The 25,360-nt window shown below is 37.3% G+C and overlaps 1 protein-coding gene across 1 annotated transcript in view; it reads left to right on the top strand.

The window, feature by feature from the left end:
- TTN (titin) overlaps window positions 1–25,360 on the top strand; it is a 291,603-nt gene that overhangs the window by 197,820 nt on the left and 68,423 nt on the right. Inside the window, exons 209-253 of the mRNA XM_056110131.1 lie at window positions 130–307; window positions 574–695; window positions 780–1,067; window positions 1,556–1,852; window positions 1,975–2,161; window positions 3,815–3,930; window positions 4,026–4,325; window positions 4,751–5,050; window positions 5,140–5,245; window positions 5,350–5,546; window positions 5,628–5,933; window positions 6,046–6,324; window positions 6,840–7,139; window positions 7,249–7,551; window positions 7,664–8,026; window positions 8,312–8,614; window positions 8,739–9,038; window positions 9,655–9,951; window positions 10,051–10,335; window positions 10,430–10,723; window positions 11,776–12,075; window positions 12,202–12,510; window positions 12,597–12,787; window positions 13,726–14,155; window positions 14,694–15,002; window positions 15,138–15,286; window positions 15,386–15,418; window positions 15,504–15,633; window positions 15,718–16,017; window positions 16,106–16,423; window positions 17,390–17,686; window positions 17,790–18,089; window positions 18,178–18,492; window positions 18,593–18,741; window positions 19,188–19,338; window positions 19,438–19,719; window positions 21,402–21,704; window positions 22,216–22,518; window positions 22,617–22,898; window positions 22,999–23,298; window positions 23,391–23,693; window positions 23,795–24,103; window positions 24,220–24,501; window positions 24,630–24,929; window positions 25,037–25,330. Of these exons, the coding sequence (XP_055966106.1) occupies window positions 130–307; window positions 574–695; window positions 780–1,067; window positions 1,556–1,852; window positions 1,975–2,161; window positions 3,815–3,930; window positions 4,026–4,325; window positions 4,751–5,050; window positions 5,140–5,245; window positions 5,350–5,546; window positions 5,628–5,933; window positions 6,046–6,324; window positions 6,840–7,139; window positions 7,249–7,551; window positions 7,664–8,026; window positions 8,312–8,614; window positions 8,739–9,038; window positions 9,655–9,951; window positions 10,051–10,335; window positions 10,430–10,723; window positions 11,776–12,075; window positions 12,202–12,510; window positions 12,597–12,787; window positions 13,726–14,155; window positions 14,694–15,002; window positions 15,138–15,286; window positions 15,386–15,418; window positions 15,504–15,633; window positions 15,718–16,017; window positions 16,106–16,423; window positions 17,390–17,686; window positions 17,790–18,089; window positions 18,178–18,492; window positions 18,593–18,741; window positions 19,188–19,338; window positions 19,438–19,719; window positions 21,402–21,704; window positions 22,216–22,518; window positions 22,617–22,898; window positions 22,999–23,298; window positions 23,391–23,693; window positions 23,795–24,103; window positions 24,220–24,501; window positions 24,630–24,929; window positions 25,037–25,330 (11,760 nt within the window). The remainder of the gene's footprint in view (window positions 1–129; window positions 308–573; window positions 696–779; window positions 1,068–1,555; window positions 1,853–1,974; window positions 2,162–3,814; window positions 3,931–4,025; window positions 4,326–4,750; window positions 5,051–5,139; window positions 5,246–5,349; window positions 5,547–5,627; window positions 5,934–6,045; window positions 6,325–6,839; window positions 7,140–7,248; window positions 7,552–7,663; window positions 8,027–8,311; window positions 8,615–8,738; window positions 9,039–9,654; window positions 9,952–10,050; window positions 10,336–10,429; window positions 10,724–11,775; window positions 12,076–12,201; window positions 12,511–12,596; window positions 12,788–13,725; window positions 14,156–14,693; window positions 15,003–15,137; window positions 15,287–15,385; window positions 15,419–15,503; window positions 15,634–15,717; window positions 16,018–16,105; window positions 16,424–17,389; window positions 17,687–17,789; window positions 18,090–18,177; window positions 18,493–18,592; window positions 18,742–19,187; window positions 19,339–19,437; window positions 19,720–21,401; window positions 21,705–22,215; window positions 22,519–22,616; window positions 22,899–22,998; window positions 23,299–23,390; window positions 23,694–23,794; window positions 24,104–24,219; window positions 24,502–24,629; window positions 24,930–25,036; window positions 25,331–25,360) is intronic.

Here is a 25,360-nt window from a genome sequence, read left to right as displayed (position 1 = left end):
ATAAGCCAAATACACTTCTGAACCTCTGCTTCAGACCTAGAATTGACATTATAAGGAAAATTATGAGTTGGCAATAAAGAGAATTCAGAGATGGCCTGTCTAAGAATGATTCTTTTTCAATTATTATAGCGGTGCCTGACCCACCAGAGAATGTTAAATGGAGAGATCGAACAGCTAAGAGTATCTTCCTAACATGGGATCCACCTAAATTTGATGGTGGTTCAAGGATCAAAGGATATATAGTTGAAAAATGTCCCCGTGGTTCTGATCGATGGGTTGCCTGTGGAGAGCCTGTCGCAGATACAAAGTACGTTTTTTGTTTTAATTATTTGACTCAAGAGTAAATGCTTGTGTTATTCATTAAAATGAGCATCCTTTCATAAAATATAGGTATTTTTAATTGAGAATTCCCTAAATATATCTACCAGTATTTTACTTTTTTAAATTGCACACTACTCAAGATTTATCAAGCAATTCAGAATTAATTTAAACAATTTTGGAAATATCAAGAATACTATAGAATGGAATAGGTTATATGCACTATTGTAAAATATCCTACTTGTCTTCCAACAGAATGGAAGTGACAGGCCTTGAAGAAGGACAATGGTATGCATACCGTGTGAAGGCCTTGAATAGGCAAGGTGCTAGCCTCCCAAGCAAACCCACGGAAGAAATCCAGGCTATGGACACACAAGGTATTTGTTTGTCTTGTTGACCAAATCTCTAATTTGAATTCTGCTTAAATTTGCTAACACTTTTAATACTTTTCCCCAATTTAGAGGCTCCTGAAATTTTCCTTGACGTGAAGCTCCTTGCTGGCCTCACTGTAAAAGCAGGAACTAAGATCGAGCTTCCTGCCACTGTAACTGGGAAACCTGAACCTCAGATAACTTGGACAAAGGCCGATACACTTTTGAAGCAGGACAAGAGAATCACAATTGAAAATGTTCCTAAAAAATCCACAGTGACTATTGTTGATAGTAAGAGAAGTGACACAGGCACATATATCATCGAAGCTGTGAATGCTTGTGGTCGAGCCACTGCTGTGGTAGAAGTGAATGTCTTAGGTGAGTGATGCTCTCATTTTAAAAATAAAACGGGACTGGAGCAATAGCACAGTGGGTAGGGCATTTGCCTTGCACGCGGCCACCTGGGTTCGATTCCCAGCATCCCATATGGTCCCCCAGTACCGCCAGGAGTAATTCCTGAGTGCAGAGCCAGGAGTAACCCCTGTGCATCGCCAGGTATGACCAAAAAAGCAAAAAAAAACAAAAATAAAAAAATTTTTAAAAAATTAAAAATTCATTTCAGTACCATGTAAAAATGAAACATGATTTGAAACAAGAGAGATAAGAGCTTGCCTTGGGTATAGCTAACCTGGTTCTTTTAGTTCCCTGAGGGTTGCCAAGAGTAAGCCCTGAGTACCACCAGATGTAGTCCCAATCCCATGCCATGTGTATGTATGTGTATACACACATATATATGTAAAGAAAAAAATTTTTAAAAAAACATGATTTAAAATGTTTTCCTACTACATGTGAATTATTATCCACAGATAAACCCGGACCACCAGCTGCCTTTGACATCACAGATGTGACCAACGAGTCCTGTTTTCTAACCTGGAACCCACCAAGAGATGATGGTGGATCTAAAATCACAAACTATGTTGTGGAGAGAAAAGCAACTGACAGTGATGTGTGGCACAAGCTCTCCTCAACTGTCAAGGATACAAATTTCAAGGCAACCAAATTAACACCCAATAAAGAGTATATCTTCAGAGTTGCAGCAGAAAACATGTATGGTGTTGGTGAGCCAGTTCAGGCCTCTCCAATCATAGCCAAATATCAGTTTGGTGAGTTTTGCATTGATCAGTTGGGGAAAGCAAAAAGAGAAAGCACTGCTTATGTCAAACTTGAATTTAGATGTTATCTTTATATATAAGACATTTAACATATATCTCTTTCCTGTCTATAGATCCTCCTGGACCTCCAACTCGCCTAGAACCTTCTGATATCACTAAGGATGCAGTGACCCTCACATGGTGTGAACCAGATGATGATGGTGGCAGCCCAATCACTGGATATTGGGTTGAAAGATTAGATCCTGATAGTGATAAATGGGTTAGATGCAATAAGATGCCAGTAAAGGACACAACATACAGGTACACATAAAGTTTACATCAAAATGTATACAAATTCTCATTCTTTAAAAGTCTTTTTACTTATGTATGGTGGAGCGATAAGACAACAGGTAGGGTGTTTGCCTTGCATGTGGCCAACCCATATTCAATTCCTCTGCTCCTCTCGGAGAGCCCGGCAAGCTACTGGAAGTATTCCGCCCGTATGACAGAGCCTGGCAAGCTACCTTTGGTGTATTCGATACACCAAAAACAGTAACAACAAGTCTCACAATGGAGACATTACTGGTGCCTGCTCAAGCAAATTGATAAACAACGGGACTACAGTGCTACCGTTATGTATAGTTAAATATTTCTACAATTTATAAATATTTTACTTATGTTTTCTTTTACTACAAATTTTAAAAACAATATAAATTCTACTTAAGGACAGATTTCCTAATTTATTATAAAATGTTAACTTCCTGGAAGTTCAAAAGTGTTTAGTTTCTAATATGATAATTATAATTATTACAGATACTATCATTTATTTTATACATTATACCGCAACTAAAATGTATCATTGTCATCCCATTGGTCATCGAATTACTTGAGGGGGCGCCAGCAACATCTCTATTACTCCCAGCCCTGAGATTTTATTTTATTTTATTTTTTGTTATATTTGTTTATTGAATCACTGTGGGAAAAGTTACAAAGCTTTCAGGTTTAAGTCTCGGTCATACAATGATCAAACACCTTTCCCTTCACCAATACTTATTTTTCACCACAAAGAACCCCAATATACCCCCTCCTACCCCTCCCAATGCCTGTGAGGCAGATGATTTCTACTTAACTCTCTCTCTACTTTGATTACATTCATTATTTCGACAAAATAACCACCATTATTGTTGAGAGTTTCCGCCCAACAATCAGACCTGCTGAAAAGGCATTGTGAAATAATTTGTTTTCTATAGCTAGTTATGAGAACCAAATTTTGGATCTTTGATATTTTACTAATTAAGTCTGGAGGGATTTCTGCCAAGAGCCAGATAATTACTAGATTGGTTGCTGTGCCTCTGGAGCCATGGCCATGCCAGAGAGCTGCTCGTGGGGGGCAACTCGTGACCTCGGTAGGGCATGAAGGACAAGCCGGTACTGCCTCCCCTTGCCGTGAGGCTGCAGTTGTCCCATCACTGCAGGCTCATACCTGGCTTTCCAATAAGCACTGAGGCGGTGGCCACCTTGCTGCCAGGGGTGGGGAGGGGGCAGGAGGCGGAAGGGAGAGACACCCTTTCCCTCCCGGGGAGGCATGGCACCATAGTTTAACATATAATCCATTCACTTTTCTGCCGCAAGCTGCCAGCCTCTGGATTAAGTCATCTTGCCTCTGGAGCCATGGCTGTGCCAGAGAGCCGCTCATGGGGGGCAACTCGTTACCTCCGTAGGGCGTGAAGGACGAGAGCTCTAAGATTTTAGCAGCCTCTTCTTACTCGTCTTTTCCCAGTGATTGGAGGCTCTTTCAGGGTCAGGGGAATGAGACTTATAACTAAAATGAAATGTAATTTTAAACTTACATAGGACATTTTAGTTAGATTTCAAAATTAGTTTTCATAACTTGAAGTATCTTCTGCTATGTAAAATAAATAAATGTTTCTGTTTCCCATCATGATATTATGTACATACTTATTCCTAATCCAGGGTGAAAGGTCTTACCAATAAGAAAAAGTACAGATTCCGTGTGCTGGCTGAAAATCTTGCTGGACCTGGAAAACCAAGTAGATCAACAGAGCCAATCTTAATAAAGGATCCTATAGGTAATGTTTGCCTATTTGTCTGTGACTATTTTGAAGTTTATATTAACTTTTATTGAACAAGCTGAATAATTTTTTTTTATTTCATTGACTTGCAGATCCACCATGGCCCCCTGGAAAACCAACTGTGAAAGATGTAGGCAAAACATCATTAGTATTGAATTGGACAAAACCAGAACACGATGGAGGGGCAAAGATTGAGTCTTATGTGATTGAAATGCTAAAGACTGGAACAGATGACTGGGTCAGAGTGGCCGAAGGGGTGCCCACCACTGAACATTTGGTCACAGGTCTCATGGAAGGCCAGGAATACTCATTCCGAGTTAGAGCTGTGAACAAGGCCGGGGAAAGTGAGCCCAGTGAACCCAGTGATCCTGTGCTTTGCCGGGAGAAACTATGTAAGTCTTTCATGAGTCTAGGTCATAAAAGTCTTTTAGAAATCTATCTGGGAGCTATAGGATGAGAAAATACCAAAATTTCATTAAGTGATAGCACAGCGGTAGAGGGTTTGCCTTGCTCGCAGGCAGCTTGGCCGAGCCGGGTTCAGTTCCTCCACCCCTCTCGGTTAGCCCGGCAAGCTACCAAGAATATCTTGCCTGCGCGGCAAAGCCTGGCAAGCCACCCGGGATGTATCCAATATGCCAAACACAGTAACAACAAGTCCCAAAAATGGAGAAGTTACTGGGCCCGCTCAAGCAAATCGATAAACAACAGAATGACAGTGTTTGATTGTATTAGAGAAATTAGTAAGGGCTGACTATTGGACAATTTTTAAAAATTAATTTGTTCTCTTTTTTCTTTTTGTTCTCTTTTTCGTTTTCAGATCCCCCATCACCACCTCGCTGGCTTGAAGTCATTAATATCACAAAAAATTCAGCAGACCTAAAGTGGACAGTTCCTGAGAAAGATGGAGGGTCCCCCATTACCAATTACATTGTGGAAAAAAGAGATGTGAGGCGAAAAGGTTGGCAAACAGTGGACACTACTGTCAAGGACACCAAGTGTACAGTCACCCCACTGACCGAGGGCTCTTTATATGTGTTCCGAGTTGCTGCTGAAAATGCCATTGGACAGAGTGACTACTGTGAAATTGGAGACTCTGTCCTGGCCAAAGATACCTTTAGTAAGTTCTCTCATTTAATCTTTGTGACACCCTTCTGTGGATTACCATTTTTCCTCTCTGGTTTTCTAAATATTGTGTTTTTCTTTCAGCTACCCCTGGACCACCTTATGCGCTGACAGTGGTCGATGTGACAAAACGACATGTTGATCTGAAATGGGAACCACCTAAAAATGATGGTGGAAGACCAATACAGAGGTATTATGTTTATTAATTCATAAAAAATAATTTACTTGTAACTGAAAATTCTTATCTTTGCTTTTTTCTACTGGTACTAACAAAATGCTTTGGTATTTCAATAGATATATCATTGAGAAGAAAGAAAAGCTAGGTACCCGTTGGGTAAAAGCTGGAAAGACCTCAGGACCCGACTGCAACTTCAGAGTAACTGATGTCATTGAAGGAACAGAGGTCCAGTTTCAGGTTCGGGCAGAAAATGAAGCTGGAGTTGGTCATCCAAGTGAACCCACAGAAATTCTAGCAATTGAAGACCCAACAAGTAAGTATCTTTTGTGCAAAAGATACTGTGTGTAGCTTGACAGTGAGACTGTGGATATGAAAAGTTTCACTCTTGTTTCAGGTCCTCCTTCACCTCCCCTTGATCTGCATGTGACTGATGCTGGAAGAAAGCACATTGACATTGCTTGGAAACCCCCAGAGAAAAATGGTGGAAGTCCTATTATAGGATACCATGTTGAAATGTGTCCAGTAGGCACTGAGAAATGGATGCGAGTTAATTCTCGCCCAATAAAAGACTTGAAGTTTAAAGTTGAAGAAGGTGTTGTTCCTGACAAGGAGTATGTTCTCCGAGTAAGAGCTGTCAATGCTGTTGGTGTTAGTGACCCATCTGAAATCTCCGAAAATGTTGTTGCCAAAGACCCAGACTGTAAGAACCACAGGATTTTTGTTTGCATATAATTAATAAAATGGGTTTTACCTACACACTGCATTTTGATACACTTTTTTTTTCTTTTTTCTTTTTGAATTATACCTTACAGGCAAGCCAACAATTGATCTGGAGACACATGACATTGTTGTAATTGAAGGGGAAAAGTTAAGAATTCCTGTTCCCTTCAGAGCTGTACCAGTTCCAACTGTTACTTGGCATAAAGATGGCAAAGAGGTTAAAGAAAGTGATAGATTAACAATGAAGAGTGATCACATCTCTGCACAACTTGAAGTCCCTAAGAGTGTCCATGCAGATGCTGGAGTTTACACTATAACACTGGAGAATAAGCTTGGCTCTGCAACCGCCTCAGTTAATGTCAAAGTTATAGGTAATGGTTCTTTCATGAAATGTCAGATATTCTTAGCATATTGAAAAAATAGTTAACTTTGCTTTATAGTATAAATAGCTTTATGAATTGGCCATTTGTATACTGAATATCCTTTAGGAATATTCCTTCCCATAAGAGAATCACATTAATTCTAAAATAATAAAAGTGCCATTTAAATCGGGTCCAAAGAGATAGCACAGGTGTTAAAGTGCTTTTCCTCCATGCAGCCAGTCCCTAGCTCCACATACCATCCGTTGAGCACAGAGTCAGCAGTAAGTCCCAAGCATTGCTAACTGACCCCCAAAACCAAAAATTACAAAACTAAATAAATAGCACTTGGTTTGTCATGAAATTATTTGTATAATTTAAATAGAAGATAAACTGTGACTAGATAGTTTAAATAAAAAGTATTTATTAAATATAGTTGTATTTTTACCATTGAGTTCTTCACTTTTCTGCCAGTTTATGTTAATTTTTCAGTTTAAAATATTAATTCTCACTTTAATTTATAATAGGCCTACCTGGACCATGCAAAGACATTAAAGCAAGTGAAGTGACCAAGAGTTCTTGTAAATTAACCTGGGAGCCTCCAGAATATGATGGTGGAAGCCCAATTCTCCATTATGTCCTGGAACGCAGAGAAGCTGGGAGGAGGACATATATACCAGTCATGTCTGGTGAGAACAAACTGTCTTGGACAGTAAAAGATCTCATACCAAACTGTGAATATTTCTTCCGTGTTAAAGCTGTCAACAAGATTGGTGGAGGAGAATACATCGAACTGAAAAACCCAGTCATTGCTCAAGATGAAAAGCGTAAGTTTTCAGCATGGATGTAATATAGTTAGGAATTAATATGCAGGTTTTTCATTTAAGTAAGATTAATTTCTCTATGTTAATCCTTTTTTTCTGTTTTTTTTTTCAGAGCCCCCTGATCCACCTGTAGATGTTGAGGTTCATAATCCAACAGCGGAGGCAATGACTATTACCTGGAAGCCACCTTTATTTGATGGAGGAAGCAAAATAATGGGTTATATCATAGAGAAACTTGTTAAGGGAGAAGACAGATGGAAAAGATGCAATGAACACCTGGTGCCAGTCCTGACCTATACAGCAAAAGGACTTGAAGAAGGAAAAGAATACCAATTTCGTGTGCGAGCAGAAAACGCTGCTGGTATTGGTCAACCTTCTCGGGCCACTCCACCAACCAAAGCTGTGGATCCTATTGGTAAGTTTTGTTTAATGGGGTTGCTGTTTTTTCATTGTAAATTAAATGGTAATAGTGTTTCGTCAGATATTTGAACATGACTTAAAACAATTACTATTTATAATTATTATAGATGCCCCCAAAATCATTATGAAAACAAGTCTAGAAGTGAAGAGAGGTGACAGCATACTACTTGATGCAACTATTTCTGGGTCACCTTACCCAACTCTCACCTGGCTGAAGGATGAGCAAGTTATTACACCAGAAGAAATTAAGACGCGAGCAGCACCTATGGTTCGGAGAAAGAAGGATGAAGCTCAAGAAGAAGAGCCATTTGTCCTGCCCCTAACGGAGCGTTTGAGCATTGATAATAGTAAAAAAGGAGAATCTCAGCTATGTGTTCGAGATTCTGTTCGACCCGACCATGGCTTGTATATGATCAAAGCCGAAAATGACCATGGCACTGCTAAAGCTCCTTGTACTGTCATAGTGCTAGGTAAGAGGCAAAACTGTTTGCAGCTTACAAGGGGAAGAATGTCTATAAAAGAATTTCAGTAAAATATAAAAATAAACAACTTTAGGGAGACTTTAAATGATTTAGAAATGAGTTATCCTAAGTTCGATTCTCTTGGCCATGCAAAATAAATTAACTGACCTTATTGTTGATTGGCTAAATATAAGAACAGAAATATATAAAGGAAATGAAAATTATGTCAAAGTAAGAAGCTAATATGTACATTTTCCACAGTAACCATTTCTTCACTGCTCTTTTTTGTATTAGATACACCTGGACCACCAATCAATTTTGTGTTTGAAGACATTAGAAAGGATTCTGTTCTCTGTAAATGGGAACCACCCCTTGATGATGGTGGCAGTGAAATAATAAATTATACTTTGGAAAAGAAAGATAAGACAAAACCTGACTCAGATTGGATTGCTGTTACTTCAACAGTTAGACATTGCAAATATTCAGTGACGAAACTGATTGAAGGAAAAGAATACCTCTTTCGTGTAAGAGCTGAAAATAAATTTGGACCTGGACCACCATGTGTTTCAAAGCCACTTTTAGCTAAAGATCCATTTGGTAAGGTCCCACTATCACCAAAACTTTGCCTTTTTGTCATATTATTTGGAATATACTATCATAGCCTGTAAGCTTTATTTTATATCATATTAGGTAATTCAAAAAAACTTTCTATTTTTACTAGAACCACCTGATGCACCCAATAAACCCATTGTGGAAGATGTCACCAGCAACAGTATGCTAGTAAAATGGAATGAACCAAAAGATAATGGAAGCCCCATCTTGGGCTACTGGCTTGAAAAACGTGAGGTTAATAGTACACATTGGTCTCGTGTCAACAGAAGTCTTCTAAATTCTTTGAAGACCAAAGTAGAAGGTCTCCTAGAAGGACTCACCTATGTCTTCAGAGTATGTGCAGAAAATGCAGCTGGACCTGGAAAATTCAGTCCCCCTTCAGATCCCAAAACTGCACAGGATCCAATTTGTAAGTGATTTTTTTTAAGGAAAAAGTGAGCTATTTGGGAAATAGCTCTCTCCAGAAAGAGAGAACACTGGGTGCTAGTCTTACACATGGTCAACCTGGTTCAATCCCAAGCACCACCAGAAGTAATCTCTAAGCATAGACTAAGGCCTGATCACAATCACATGTAACCCCACAAAAAATTAAGAGAAAAAATAAATAGGTCATATCATGGTGATTCTGATTAGCAATAATTTATTATATACCTAAGAACTATAAATAAAATATATTTTAGCTGCTATTGCTACATATAAATGAGATAACTTTGTAAGTTTGTAATTAGTTAGGAGTTAACTAATCTTATGTTTATCATTTTATAGTGTATCATGTATTGAATCATTGTGTATACTTTAAGTTTACATATGTTATATATCAATACCTAAAACTAAAATACATGTTTCATATATAAATATTTTATAAATAAAACATATTGAAGCTGCAACATAAGAATTATGTATATCATATATCTATAAAAAGACTAAAAATTTTTGCAAATACTCTTACCTATAGAGTGAGATAGCTACTGTACATTTTTTTAACTATAAATGATATTTGATTTGTGCATCTCCTTTCATTCTAGCTCCACCTGGGCCACCGGTTCCAAGAGTCGCTGACACAAGTACTACAACCATTGAACTAGAATGGGAACCCCCAGCTTTCAATGGTGGTGGAGAAATTATTGGCTACTTTGTGGATAAGCAGTTGGTTGGCACAAATGAGTGGTCACGTTGCACAGAGAAAATGATCAAAGTCCGTCAGTACACTGTCAAAGAAATTCGAGAGGGAGCTGATTACAGACTCCGAGTGAGTGCTGTCAATGCCGCAGGTGAAGGGCCACCTGGAGAAACAGGACCTGTTACTGTGGCTGAACCACAAGGTAATTAAAAGTTATATAAATAAAATTATATTTTCCAGTGTAGGTTTTGTTCCTTTTCCTTTTTTCTTGGACTAACAAAGGACTCTTCCCTTTTAACAGAGCCTCCAAATGTAGAACTGGATGTTTCTGTCAAGGGTGGAATACAAATAATGGCTGGGAAAACTCTTAGAATTCCAGCAGAGATAACTGGTCGCCCAGCACCTACAAGAGTATGGACCATAGAAGAAGGGGAGCTGGATAAAGAGCGTGTTGTCATAGAGAATGTTGGAACCAAATCTGAATTAATTATCAAGGAAGCACTGAGAAAAGATCATGGCAGATATTTGATTACAGCTACCAATAGCTCTGGTTCCAAATCTGCAGCAGCCAGGGTAGAAGTTTTTGGTAAGAAATGTGCCATGGATTTTATTAGGGTTTTCTCATTTAGTACTGTTTTATTACATTGATTTTTATTGTTGTTGCTTCATTTTTTTTCCAGATGTACCTGGTCCAGTTCTTGACTTAAAACCTGTTGTAACAAACAGAAAGATGTGTCTGCTGAACTGGTCTGATCCAGCCGATGACGGAGGAAGTGAAATCACAGGCTTTATTATTGAAAGAAAAGAAGCCAAAATGCACACTTGGAGACAACCAATAGAGACTGATAGATCTAAATGTGACATCACAGGTCTCATAGAGGGACAAGAGTATAAGTTCCGTGTTATTGCCAAAAATAAGTTTGGCTGTGGTCCTCCTGTTGAAATAGGACCAATTCTTGCAGTTGATCCTCTAGGTAAGCAGATTTTTAATTTGTTAAATGAATATTGTTTGCTTTTAATCATGTCTTTAGCTTCAAATTCTCAATAGCTTTAGGGTCTGTGGATAAATAGAATTTAAAAGGTTAATCAAATAGTTACAGGCAATTTAAAGGGTAGCATATTTGCTAATATTTCAGTGTTACTTTTCACTCACTATATATTTTACTATATATTTTAAAACCCTATATGATTTTATATACTGAAATACCCACATCTATTAGGCCTTAGACATAACTTGAAAAATAGTTTAGAGCATTGAATAAATGCTATAAAATAAACTAGAGTAATCAATTTTATACTATAAAATTATAGTCCCTTAAAGAGTTTTTTTTAATATGATAGGGCATATAAGTGCTTTAGAATAAGTGCCCTTATGCCTTATGATTATAAAAAAATATTGAGGCTAAAAACCAAGAGCCACCCAAAGATATAGAATAAATAAGAGAATATAGCAACCAAATATGAACAAATATGAAACTTTGCAACTGCACACACTTGGTAACAAACATTTACATCCCACCCAATGAAGCAATCTTTTGAATATATGACTTATCCCTAAGAGAAAAAGAATTATTAGTTACTCTACCATCAACAACCTCTAGCCATAAATTCTATCCTATACACTGTAACTGCTTATTTCATAATGTTCACTCTAACTCAGTAGCAGAATTTTAAATGTCTAAAATATCAAATTTAAATCACACATATATCCATGATTTATCTTTAATCAATAATTTTGACAGTATAGTTTACTAACAAAAGTTCTGCTTATATGTTAGTTCCTATAGTTCTGCTAACTTAAATGATTTGAGAAGGATTTTAAAGCCAGAAGCCCTGAGCACTACTAGATATGGCCCAAAAGACAAAAATTAAAGTTATTTTAATGAAGTTTTAAAGATGTTTGTTTCAAACAGAAACTTGTTTTGCAAATAATTATTTGAAACAAATATCATTTCTTATATAAATGTGTATTTCATTATTTTTGATATTAAGAATATAATAATAATCTTTTTTGCTTCTTTTAAAGGTCCTCCAACGGCTCCTGAAAGACTCACATACACAGAAAGGACAAAATCTACCATCAAGCTTGACTGGAAAGAGCCCCGCAGTGATGGTGGCAGTCCTATCCAAGGCTATATCATTGAGAAACGGCGTCATGATAAACCTGACTTTGAAAGAGTTAATAAGAGACTCTGCCCAACCACATCTTTTCTGGTTGAAAATCTGGATGATCATCAAATGTATGAGTTCCGTGTCAAAGCTGTCAATGAAGTTGGTGAAAGTGACCCATCCCTGCCTCTTAATGTGGTCATACAAGATGATGAAGGTATGGAAGCTGAATGTAAAAATAATTTTAGTGCACTTTTTATAGTGTCATGCACCTTTATCTCCTAGGTTGACCAAACACTCTTATGACTTTCTTACTTTTTTTCTCTTTACTTTCTCATCTCAGTTCCTCCAAATATTAAGCTACACCTGTCTGTTCGAGGAGACACTATAAAAGTTAAGGCAGGAGAGCCTGTTAATATCCCTGCAGATGTGACAGGCCTTCCAATGCCTAAGATAGAGTGGTCCAAGAATGAAACAGTGATTGAAAAACCCACTGATGCACTTAAAATAACCAAGGAAGAAGTATCTCGAAGTGAAGCAAAAACTGAACTCAGCATTCCCAAAGCAGTCCGGGAAGACAAAGGCACTTACACAATTACTGCTTCCAATCGCCTTGGCACAGTGTTCCGAAATGTTCATGTTGAAGTATATGGTAAGTCACATGATTTCTTATATCCAAAAAAATCCAAGTCCATTAAGAATTGAACTTCACAAGCTCCTCTGTTGGTTTCTTTCCAGATCGTCCATCCCCCCCTAGAAATCTTGCTGTTACTGATATCAAAGCTGAATCTTGCTACTTGACATGGGATGCCCCTCTAGACAATGGTGGCAGTGAAATCACCCACTATGTCATCGACAAACGTGATGCAAGCAGGAAGAAAAGTGAATGGGAGGAAGTTACCAACACTGCTGTAGACAGGAGATATGGAGTAAGTGCTTATTTAAAAAATCTTTTTTAATTGATTGAAATTCTGTGATTTACAGTACTGTTAACAATGATTTCTAATGCACATAGTTTCAACACAATACCCATCATCTGCTATGGGATAAACTTGTCTAAATATTTTTATACATATTAAGTAGATATGAGTATGAACAAATATTATTATCGTATAACCTTGAAATTTAGTGATTAGACTGAGAAAGATAGGTAAAAATATTATTGCAGTTTTTAGGCCACAAACATAACTTAGTAAATGCTATTTGATATGAGATAAAGATTATCTTATATTGAGAGAGACATTAGGTCAACATATTTACACATTATCTTTTCTAAAAGATTTCTCTACATTTGAGTCATATGTTTTGAGATATGTATGTCTTTGAAGATTTGTTTAGTTTTGTAGCTGTTTTACCAAAATAAATTAAATTATAAAATAAGGAAAGTCTGTATAAAAACATATATATTTTTTTTTAATTTTTTTATTATTAGTGAAACACCATGAGTTACAGTTGTAGATTTACAAATTTTTGTGCTTGGATCTCGGTCATACCACGATCAAATACCCATCCCTCCACCAGTGCCCATTTTCCACCACCAGGATAATATCCCTCCCCCCCCATCCCCCTCATCCCCCCATCTCCCCCTGCCACTGTGGCAGGGCATTCCCTTTTGTTCTCTCTCCCTTTGGGTGTTGTGATCAGCAAAAGAGGCATTGAGTGGCGAACATGTTCAGTCCAGTCTACTTTCAACCTGCATCTCCCCTCCTGGGAGGATCCTCCAAACACCCTCCATTTGGTGTTCCCTTTTCTATCTGAACTGTCCTTTCCCCTAGAATACCCGGCTGGCCTCTAAGCTATGGAGTAATCCTCCTGGTGAAAAACATATATTCTTAATACGTATTAATATTGTTTATCCTTTTCCTAGATCTGGAAACTTATCCCCAATGGTCAGTACGAATTCCGAGTTAGAGCAGTGAATAAATATGGAACCAGCGATGAATGCAAATCAGATAAAGTGGTCATTCAAGATCCTTATCGCCTTCCTGGACCTCCAGGAAAACCAAAAGTTTTGGAACGCACCAAAGGGTCAATGCTAGTGAGCTGGACTCCTCCTTTGGATAATGGCGGCTCTCCAATTACTGGCTATTGGCTGGAGAAAAGAGAAGAGGGAGGTACCTACTGGTCACGTGTTAGCCGAGCACCAATAACAAAAGTGGGATTGAAGGGTGTGGAGTTTAATGTTCCCCGATTGATTGAAGGTGTTAAATACCAGTTCAGGGCAATGGCAATAAATGCTGCTGGAATTGGCCCTCCCAGTGAACCATCAGATCCAGCTGTTGCAGGAGATCCCATATGTAAGTATAATCCCATTTCAGCTATTATCTATAAAAGGAATTACAGGAGAAAAGCTATAATTAAAAAGTAAGAGTAAAAGAATTGTTCCAATAGTAAAGGAGTGTCATAATTGTCAAGGCCATGTGATTATTTATGCCATTGATACTGCTCCTACAATGTATTGAGATTAGTTTGTGCTCAAAGCCTTAGCAACTAATGATGAAGTCATTTTTGCAATTTTAATTTTATGGGAAATTCAATTAAACTAAGAATATTTTTTAAAAGGATCTGGAAAATAGTTTCCCACCAAGTATATGTAAATATAAAGCTCTAGTAATCTTTAAAATTGTGAGTAGTGAGGAGTCTTTAAAATTCCAGTTAGATTTTTATTTTGCTTTCTTTGTTACATTAATACTAGGTGAAAATGGGCTATTTCTTGTAATTATTATTTTGGTATTCTCCTTTCAATAGATCAATAGAAAAGCTGTGATAATGTGTAGTAAGAGTACATTAAAAGCATTCTGACGATTTCAAAATTTATTATGTTTTTCTTATTAGATCCACCTGGGGCACCTTCTTGCCCAGAGGTCAAAGATAGAACAAAGTCAAGCATCTCACTTGCATGGAAACCTCCTGCCAAAGATGGTGGTAGTCCAATCAAAGGCTACATTGTAGAAATGCAAGAAGAAGGCACTACTGACTGGAAGAGAGTAAATGAACCAGACAAACTTCTAACTACCTGTGAATGTGTGGTTCCCAATTTGAAAGAACTTAGGAAATACAAATTCAGAGTGAAAGCTGTCAATGAAGCTGGTGAATCTGAACCAAGTGGTACAACTGGAGAGATTCCTGCCACTGATATTCAAGGTCCCAATCCTTATTATATTTATATATTTACTTTTTATCTAATTATGAAATTAGTTAACTAAAGATATGCCTGTTACTTTTTCTTTTTTTGAAAAATATGAGCTCAATTCTCTTGTATTTTTCCTGATATTACAGAGGTACCAGAAGTTTTCATTGACATTGGAGCACAAGACTGCCTGGTTTGTCAAGCTGGTTCTCAGATTAGGATTCCTGCTGTCATCAAGGGGCGCCCAACACCAAAATCATCTTGGGAATTTGATGGAAAGGCAACAAAGACAATGAAGGTGAGAAAATTCTAATTCTCTGAATGTACCATTGGATCATTTTGTACTATAACTGACTCTATTCTTTATACTACAATTGACTATCTTCTTTTCTAATAGGATGGAGTTCATGATATACCTGAAGATGCACAGGTAAAAAATAATAATTATTTAGAATTTGGTTAACTTCACTATTGTTTTTCTATTATTTAATGTATGACTACTATTTTTTCTAAAGTTGGAGACTGCTGAGAATTCATCAGTAATTGTTATTCCGGAGTGTAAACGATCTCATTCAGGCAAATACAGCATCACAGCCAAGAATAAAGCAGGACAAAAGACTGCAAGCTGCAGAGTTAAAGTCATGGGTAAGAAAGAAATTTACACCTACTGCAAATTAAGAGCAAATTGTTTTAAGTTAAAGTGACATTGCCTATATTTGTATCCATCAGATGTTCCAGGGCCTCCAAAAGATCTGAAAGTCAGTGACATCACAAGGGGTAGTTGCAGACTTTCATGGAAGATGCCAGATGATGATGGAGGAGACAGGATCAAAGGCTATGTTATTGAGAAGAAGACTGTTGATGGGAAAGCCTGGACTAAAGTCAATCCAAACTGTGGAAGTACCTCATTTGTTGTTCCTGATCTCATCTCTCAACAGCAATATTTCTTCCGTGTACGTGCAGAAAACCGTTTTGGTGTTGGTCCACCTGTAGAAACCATTCAGAGGGTCACCGCCAGAGATCCAATTTGTAAGTTTTAAAATATAAGCTTAATTTGTCATATTTTATGTATATTGTTATGCTTAATACTTAACACTTCCTTTCACTATTTTTAAAGATCCTCCTGATCCCCCTATTAAACTCAAGCTTGGCCTCATAACAAAGAACACAGTACATTTATCATGGAAACCCCCTAAGAATGATGGAGGCTCCCCTGTCACCCACTATATTGTTGAGTGTCTTGCATGGGATCCTACTGGAACAAAGAAAGAAGCCTGGAGGCAGTGCAATCGGCGTGATGTAGAAGAGCTGCAGTTTACTGTTGAAGACCTCATCGAAGGTGGCGAATATGAATTCAGAGTCAAAGCTGTCAATGCTGCAGGAGTCAGTAAACCTTCGTCCACTGTTGGCCCTGTCATTATCAAGGATCAGACATGTGAGTTCCATCTTACTAACAGAAGTGGTCCTTATTGGGACTGCCTCCCTAGATATTTAATAATAGTTCAAAACATAGCTTCTGCATCAGAAAGCAATCAAAGTGTGCATGTGCTTTTCTCAGGCACTTTCCCCATGAGCTTCTCTCACTCATTTCCTCCATTTCTACAGAGTGGCCATAATTTTCTTATATGCTACACTACCTTAATTTGAAGATGATAATGTTTGGGATTTTCTTACTGTAACTTTGTCCAGGGTAGGCTATTTTACTTATGAGAAATTAAAGCAGATCTTTTGCATAATCTTTAAAATGGGCTGAAAGGAACCAGTGATTTAATCAGCAACAGCTGAAACTCTTTTATCTCCACAGTCAATTTTCTTTTGCTCTCCTTAATATTTATATCACATATATAAATGAACACACAAATATGGTGGTCATTTTCCCTTTAATTATTATTCCTATCACTGTTGCTATGTGTTGGTTCAGTTTGCTTTTCAAAATTTGGTCTGTAGACATTACCCTCTCTGCATATACTTTTTTGTTTGTTTTGGGTACATATCCAGTGGTGCGTGGGGGTTATCCCCAAGTTCAGTGTTCGAGTGACAGTTTCAGCCATGCTGGTGTTGGAATGTACTCAGCTTATTGAACTACTTTCTGAACCAACAAAAGAGCATATTTTTTTAGTGGTACTGGAAATCAAACCCAGGAACCTACACATGCAAGACAAATACTCTAATACTAAGCTATATTCTTGGTCCCTTTGCATAGTCTTACACTAAATTCATGAAAATTGGAAAATTGCTTGGCCACCTACAGCTTTCTTAAAAGAGGAATTCATCTCAGAATTAAGTTAATGAATTCCTTTGTAACTCTACAAAAGTTTTCTACAAAAGATATTCTACTTTCTATTCTTTAGTGCTTTGTTTTCCTAATTTTCTTAATGAGAATTTTATTTTTATAATTAAGGTCCACCATCGATTGACCTAAAAGAATTCATGGAAGTTGAAGAAGGAACAGATGTCAACATTGTAGCCAAAATTAAAGGTGTGCCATTTCCAACTCTCACTTGGTTTAAAGCTCCTCCAAAGAAACCTGATAACAAAGAACCTATTGTCTATGACACCCATGTCAACAAGCAGGTGGAAGATGATACTTGCACCTTAGTGATTCCACAATCTCGCAGGAGTGATACTGCATTGTATACTATCACAGCCGTGAATAATCTGGGCACAGCCTCAAAGGAGATGAGACTTAATGTCCTTGGTAAAAATTGCATTTCATTAAAATTGCATGCTTTTTCTGTCCATACATTTAATATTTGGCTTAAAATCATTTGATTAATAATATGTTCCCTTTTTAATTTTAGGTCGTCCTGGTCCTCCAGTGGGGCCAATAAAGTTTGAGTCTGTTTCAGCTGATCAAATGACACTATCATGGCTTCCACCAAAAGATGATGGTGGATCTAAGATTACAAACTATGTGATTGAAAAAAGAGAAGCTAATAGGAAGACATGGGTGCGTGTCTCCAGTGAACCCAAAGAATGCACATACACAGTTCCCAAATTGCTAGAAGGTCATGAATATGTATTCCGAATCATGGCTCAGAATAAATATGGCATCGGGGAACCTCTTGACAGTGAACCTGAAACAGCAAGAAATCTCTTCTGTAAGTAGGACATGTTTCACAAATAAAGCCATTCTTATTTGCGTTTTTTATAATTTCTTTGAAACCAACTAACATTTTTCTTTCACAGCTGTTCCTGGAGCACCAGATAAACCAACAGTAAGCAGTGTTACTCGTAACTCCATGACTGTCAACTGGGAAGAGCCAGAATATGATGGAGGCTCTCCTGTGACTGGATACTGGTTAGAAATGAAAGACACCACTTCCAAGAGATGGAAGAGAGTCAATCGAGATCCTATCAGAGCCATGACTTTGGGTGTTTCTTATAAAGTCACAGGTCTTATTGAAGGTTCTGATTACCAATTCCGGGTATATGCAATCAATGCTGCTGGCGTGGGTCCAGCAAGTTTGCCATCAGACCCAGTGACAGCTAGAGATCCAGTTGGTAAGCCTTAATACCATTTCTTTCTTTATTTTTCATCTTTGTAAAAGTGCTCCCCCTGCTGCCAAAGTCAGTAATACTGATGTGCACTGGTTCTTTGCAGCTCCGCCTGGTCCTCCATTCCCTAAGGTCACAGACTGGACTAAATCATCTGCCGATTTGGAGTGGTCTCCCCCAGTAAAAGATGGTGGGTCGAAAGTCACAGGATACATTGTCGAATATAAAGAAGAAGGAAAAGAAGAATGGGAAAAGGTATTTAACTGTTGGGAATATTGAAATGTACTCTGAATAAAGTAATATGGTAGTTATCCTCAATCTTGGTAATTTTTATTCATTTTCATTAAGAACTCATTAAAACAACAAAATTATAACTGATAGTCCAAATACTTATAATGATAAAAATCTAATTAATGTTAACTCACATTATTTTTAACTTACCTTTTGGTTGTAATTTTTTAAAATGTAGATTATGTTAATAGCATGGTTCTTTTCATTAATTTGATAATAATTTCAAAATATAATTACTAGCAAGACATTTGGTTCCATTTACTTACAGTATCTGATTCATAAAGTCTGAGCTGGCAACAAATTTTTCCAAAGAGAAATAAATGTGCTTTTGGTTATACTTTGTAAAATTATTAAAACAAAAGGTTATAAGAACTATTACAATCATAATATGTTTATGATTTTTTCTCTAGGCTAAAGATAAAGAAGTGAGAGGAACCAAACTTGTTGTGACAGGATTAAAAGAAGGAGCATTCTATAAATTTAGAGTTAGAGCAGTCAACATTGCTGGCATTGGAGAACCTGGAGAAGTCACAGATGCCATTGAAATGAAGGACAGAATTGGTAATTATATTAATACTATTGTATTTTTTAATCAGTACTTACAATTTGGATTGAAAATGTAAATCAAATGTATATTTGAAATTTTCCCTTGCTTTCCAGTTGTACCCGACCTTCAGCTAGATGCCAGTGTTAGAGACAGAATTGTGGTCCATGCTGGAGGAGTGATACGAATTATTGCCTATGTGTCTGGAAAACCTCCTCCAACTGTCACCTGGAGCATGAATGAAAGAGCGTTACCTCAAGAAGCCACAATTGAGAGCACAGCCATCAGCTCATCCATGGTCATCAAGAATTGCCAGAGGAGCCATCAAGGTGTCTATTCTCTTCTTGCCAAAAATGAAGGGGGAGAAAGAAAGAAGACAATTATCGTTGATGTTCTAGGTAAATATCTTTAATTTCACCATTCAGGTTTTGAAATTACATTTTTATTATGTCCACAACAAAGCCACATTATAATAAAACTGTTACAAACATCACAGAAAATAAGAAAAATTGTCCTCAATACCATATTACCGATTTTTATAGTTTCCTCTGGCTTTTTATCCTTTTCATATTTTATATATTGTATGCCTATTTGCATAGTTTTGTTTACTGACTTATATAATATACCACCACAATTACTTACTCTGTTCTTTTATAGTTTTCATGAAAGCAGCTTTAAAGCAAAAATATGATGGGAAGGATGGGGGGTGGGAGGGATACTGGGGTCTGTGGTGGTGGAAAATGGGCACTGGTGGAGGGATGGTTATTTGATCATTGTATAATTGAAACCCAAGCACAAAAATTTGTAAGTCTACAACTGTACATCATGGTTTTTCACTAATAAAAAAAAAAAGCAAAAATACATGAAGGTCTAGAAATTTAAACATTTTCACACCTTTAGTCTGGGCCCTTATCACTAATTATGACAATACAGTAATCTCTTTGAAGAGTTTTAGTATTTTAAATAAAGAGATGCACCTTATTTAGATATCAACATTGAATTTCTTTTTACTGAATAGAGTTGAACTCTATATTGTTTTACAGTGCCTCTTATTGGCTGTTTTATTGGAGTGATTTTTCTCAGGAAATGACTCCCACAGACTCTGCTCTTAGCATATCTCAAAAAAAGTTCTATACTGGAAATAACATTATATAAACCTTTTAAATATTTTATGCTTTATTTAATTAAAATGGCATACAGAGAAAGAACTCATTGAGCAACAGTTCTATAAGTGTTTAGACTTGTTTCAAACTCCTATACACTCTTGACCATTGGCTCTTACTTTAATTTGACAATGAAGGAACTTCCCACTTAAATTTTAATTCTCTCAAAGAATTTAGTACTTCCTGTAGTGTTCATTGTAGTGTTCATTGGTGACCTAGAAAAACTGGAGACACACACACACACACACACAAAGAGGGAGAGAGAGAGAGAGAGAGAGAGAGAGATCCCTCCTCACTCATTCTCCTTTTCCCTCCATGAAGTTTTCATCTAGCAGGTTACTCTTTTCAGACTCATAAATTATATATTTAAAATAATTTTAAATATGACAGTCTCAGGGCTGGAGTGATAATATAGCGGGTAGGGTGTGCCTTGCACGCGGCCGACCCAGATTCGATTCCCAGTATCCCATATGGTCCCCTGAGCACCGCCAGGAGTAATTCCTGAGTGCAAAGCCAGGAGTAACCCCTGTGCATTGCCGGGTGTGATCCAAAAAGCAATAAGTAAATAAATAAATATGACAGTCTCTTCAGTTTCTACTATAACAAAGATAGCCAGAAACTGCTACAATCCTCTTTTTCTGAAAATATGATTTAGTATAGATCCTAAGTAGTAGAGAACACTCATTTAATAAACCCAAATCCGTTTTTTTTAAATTTTGGACCACACTCAAGATACATAGTGTTTAGAAGACCATGCATGGCATGAACAAACCCTGTCTTCCTGCAAAGAAAGCATGTGCTCCAGCCCATCAAGCTATTTCCCTGGACCCTGTCTCCTTAAAAAAAAAAAAAGATAGCAAATATTGATGCCTGTGGTTTACCAAAGTCAAATGAGAACTTTTTTCTTCTATTCGCAGATGTGCCAGGTCCTGTTGGAACACCATTCCTGTCCGACAACCTAACCAATGATTCCTGCAAACTGACATGGTTTTCCCCAGAAGATGACGGAGGTTCTCCAATAACCAATTATGTCATTGAAAAGCGGGAAGCTGACCGCAGAGCATGGACCCCAGTGACATATACAGTTACCCGACAAAATGCTACTGTCCAGGGTCTGATTCAAGGAAAAGCCTACTTTTTCCGAATTGCAGCTGAAAATAGTATTGGCAGGGGCCCATATGTTGAGACACCAAATGAACTTGTCATCAGAGATCCCATCAGTAAGTACAGTTTTTAAAAACTATTTCTTCCTTAGTCACCTCTTGATTCATTTAATGTAAAACTGTGGTGATGAAATATGTGTATAAATGCCAATCATCTTATTTCTCTGACATTCACTTGTCAATTATTCAATAACTGATGTCAGTAATTTTTATTTGTGATTCTGAAAGAGATTTTGGGAATTGCATATATATTTAATATCCCTCAATGTATACTATACAGACTTTTTTTCATTAAAGTGCTACTGAATGGAATAAAGCTCTTTTCCTAACTCTAAAACTACCAACTTTGGAGATCTCTTTTAATTATTTTATCTTAGTAAAACCTCTATTTTCTTATATCTTTAGGAAAATTACATCATTTGGGGTCTTTTTTAGTTCTAGTTTTTCTCTGATAAGATCTCTTTTGTTATTACCAGAGTAAATAGTTTAATATTCACATGTAATTCTTAAATAGATTTATTTACATTTTGTAACAGTTTTGTCACAAAATTCTTACTTTTACTTGCAGCTGTACCAGAACGTCCTGAAGATCTGGAAGTCAAGGAAGTTACTAAAAATTCTGTTTCTTTGACTTGGAATCCTCCTAAGTATGATGGCGGATCAGAAATTATTAACTATGTCCTAGAGAGTCGTCTTATTGGCACTGAGAAGTTCCACAAAGTTACACAGGACAACTTGCTTAGCAGAAAATACACTGTTAAAGGCTTAAAAGAAGGTGATACCTATGAGTACCGTGTGAGTGCTGTCAATATTGTTGGACAAGGCAAACCATCATTTTGCACCAAACCAATCACTTGCAAGGATGAGTTGGGTATGTGAATAATGCAGTTAGCTTCCAAAACCTTGCTCATATAAATTTATCATTAGATATAAATAAAAATGACTTACCTTTATAATTCTAAATTTTAGCTCCTCCAACACTTGACCTTGACTTCAGAGATAAGCTGACAGTTAGAGTTGGCGAAGCTTTTGCCCTCACTGGGCGTTACTCAGGCAAACCAAAACCTAAGATTACTTGGTTGAAAGATGAAGCAGATGTGCTGGAAGATGATCGCACTCAATTAAAGATCACTCCTACAACACTCTCCCTGGAGAAGATAAAAGCCAAACGTTCAGATTCTGGCAAATATTGTGTGGTTGTAGAGAACAGTACAGGTTCTCGAAAAGGCCTCTGTCAAGTTAATGTTGTTGGTAAGTATTATTTAACAAGAACAATCAAGGTATTGTCCTTTCCAACAGAAGCAAAAATAACATTTTGTGATGTGATTCTTTTTACTTCTTTCTTCTGCAGACCGCCCTGGACCACCAATAGGACCTGTTACTTTTGATGAGGTGACCAAAGATCACATGGTTATCTCTTGGAAGCCACCTTTAGATGATGGAGGCAGTGAAATTACCAATTATATTATTGAGAAGCAGGAGGTGGGCAAAGAAATTTGGATGCCTGTAACATCTGCAAGTAATAAAACAACATGCAAAGTTTCCAAACTGCTTGAAGGAAAAGATTATATATTCCGGATATATGCTGAAAATCTTTATGGAATAAGTGATCCTCTGCTGTCTGATTCAATGAAAGCCAGAGATCGTTTCAGTAAATATTACATTTGTTTCTAGTGATTTAATGTTTGGTGCTGCTAATCAAAGAATTGCATTTCAAATTTATTTTGTTAATGTTTGCTATAGGGGTTCCTGATGCACCTGAGCAACCAATTGTTACAGAAGTTACCAAAGACTCTGCTTTAGTGACCTGGAAAAAACCAAATGATGGAGGAAAGCCCATCACAAACTACATCCTGGAAAAGAGGGAAACTATGTCTAAACGATGGGCTAGAGTTACCAAAGAGCCTATCCATCCATACACTAAATACAGGGTTCCTGATCTTCTAGAAGGATGTCAATATGAATTCCGGGTTTCTGCAGAAAATGAAATTGGTATTGGAGATCCAAGCCCACCATCCAAACCAGTCTTTGCTAAAGATCCAATTGGTATAGTGTTAAAAGCAGTCATTTACTTTTCATATTATCAACTTTGTATTATATTACCAGTTAAGTTATAATGCCAATTGTATTTTTCTTTTATTTTGTAGCTAAACCAAGTCCACCTATTAATCCTGAAGCAATAGATACAACATGCAATTCAGTTGATTTAACTTGGCAACCACCACGTCATGATGGTGGAAGCAAGATTCTGGGTTATATCGTTGAGTACCAGAAAGTTGGAGATGAAGAGTGGAGGAGAGCCAATCACACTCCTGAGTCATGTCCTGAAACTAAATATAAAGTCACTGGTCTTCGAGATGGTCAAACATATAAATTCAGGGTAATGGCAGTCAATGAAGCTGGTGAATCAAATCCAGCTCATGTTCCTGAACCAGTACAAGTAAAAGACAGGCTTGGTGAGTAAAATGTTCTCAGCTTAGCTGCATTTTCAAGGATCATGGTGTCTCATCATGTAAACTCATAATCACAAAATTAACAAATCAAATCTGAAATATTGTTCTCTTTATTTCAGAACCCCCTGACTTGATTCTTGATGCCAACATGGCAAGAGAACAACAAATAAAGGTTGGTGATACTTTAAGACTTAGTGCTATCATTAAGGGAGTGCCATTCCCAAAAGTAACTTGGAAAAAGGAAGACAGAGAGGCTCCAACTAAAGCGAGAATTGATGTTACTCCAGTTGGTAGTAAACTTGAAATCCGCAATGCTGCCCATGAAGATGGTGGCACTTATTCATTAACCGTGGAGAATCCAGCTGGTTCCAAAACTGTCTCAGTGAAAGTACTTGTGTTAGGTAAGCATTTTAAGATTTATGAATTATTCAGGGCTACTTAGTGACATATTCAAAATTAAATTTGGGACATGTTAAGCTACTATCAGGATTGCCTAAATTGTATAACTGTATTATTTTACACTTTTCAGATAAGCCTGGACCTCCTCGAGATCTGGAAGTCAGTGAAATTAGGAAGGATTCCTGTTACCTTACTTGGAAGGAACCACTGGATGATGGTGGTTCTGTTATTACAAATTATGTGGTTGAAAGGAGAGAAGTTGCTACTGGCCAGTGGTCACCTCTTTCAACTACATCAAAGAAAAAGAGTCACTGGGCAAAACATCTTAATGAAGGAAATCAGTATCTCTTCCGAGTAGCTGCCGAGAACCAGTACGGACGGGGTCCTTTTGTTGAAACGCCAAAGCCCATCAAGGCTATGGATCCTCTACGTGAGTTGTTTTTTATGGATGGAAAACTGAAAAAAAAAATAACAACACTATCATTTAACTGTCTTTAAGAATGCTACTTATTTATTGTAATTTCTTTTCTTCAAAAGAACCCCCAGGTCCACCCAAGGACCTACATCACGTAGATGTTGACAAGACTGAAGTCTCCCTTGTTTGGAATAAGCCAGATCGTGATGGTGGCTCTCCAATCACTGGATATTTGGTGGAATATCAAGAAGAAGGTACCAAAGACTGGATTAAGTTCAAGACTGTACCAAACTTGGAGTGTGTCGTAACTGGACTCCAACAAGGAAAGACCTATATCTTCCGTGTAAGAGCTGAAAATATTGTAGGCCTTGGTCTCCCTGATACAACTATCCCAATAGAATGTCAAGAAAAATTAGGTAATATTTTGTAATTATATATATTTTTTA

Source organism: Sorex fumeus, unplaced genomic scaffold (assembly GCF_029834395.1).
Source record: "Sorex fumeus unplaced genomic scaffold, SorFum_2.1 ptg000009l, whole genome shotgun sequence".
NCBI classification, from domain to species: Eukaryota; Metazoa; Chordata; class Mammalia; order Eulipotyphla; family Soricidae; genus Sorex; species Sorex fumeus.
This window is presented reverse-complemented; position numbering and strand designations above follow the sequence as displayed.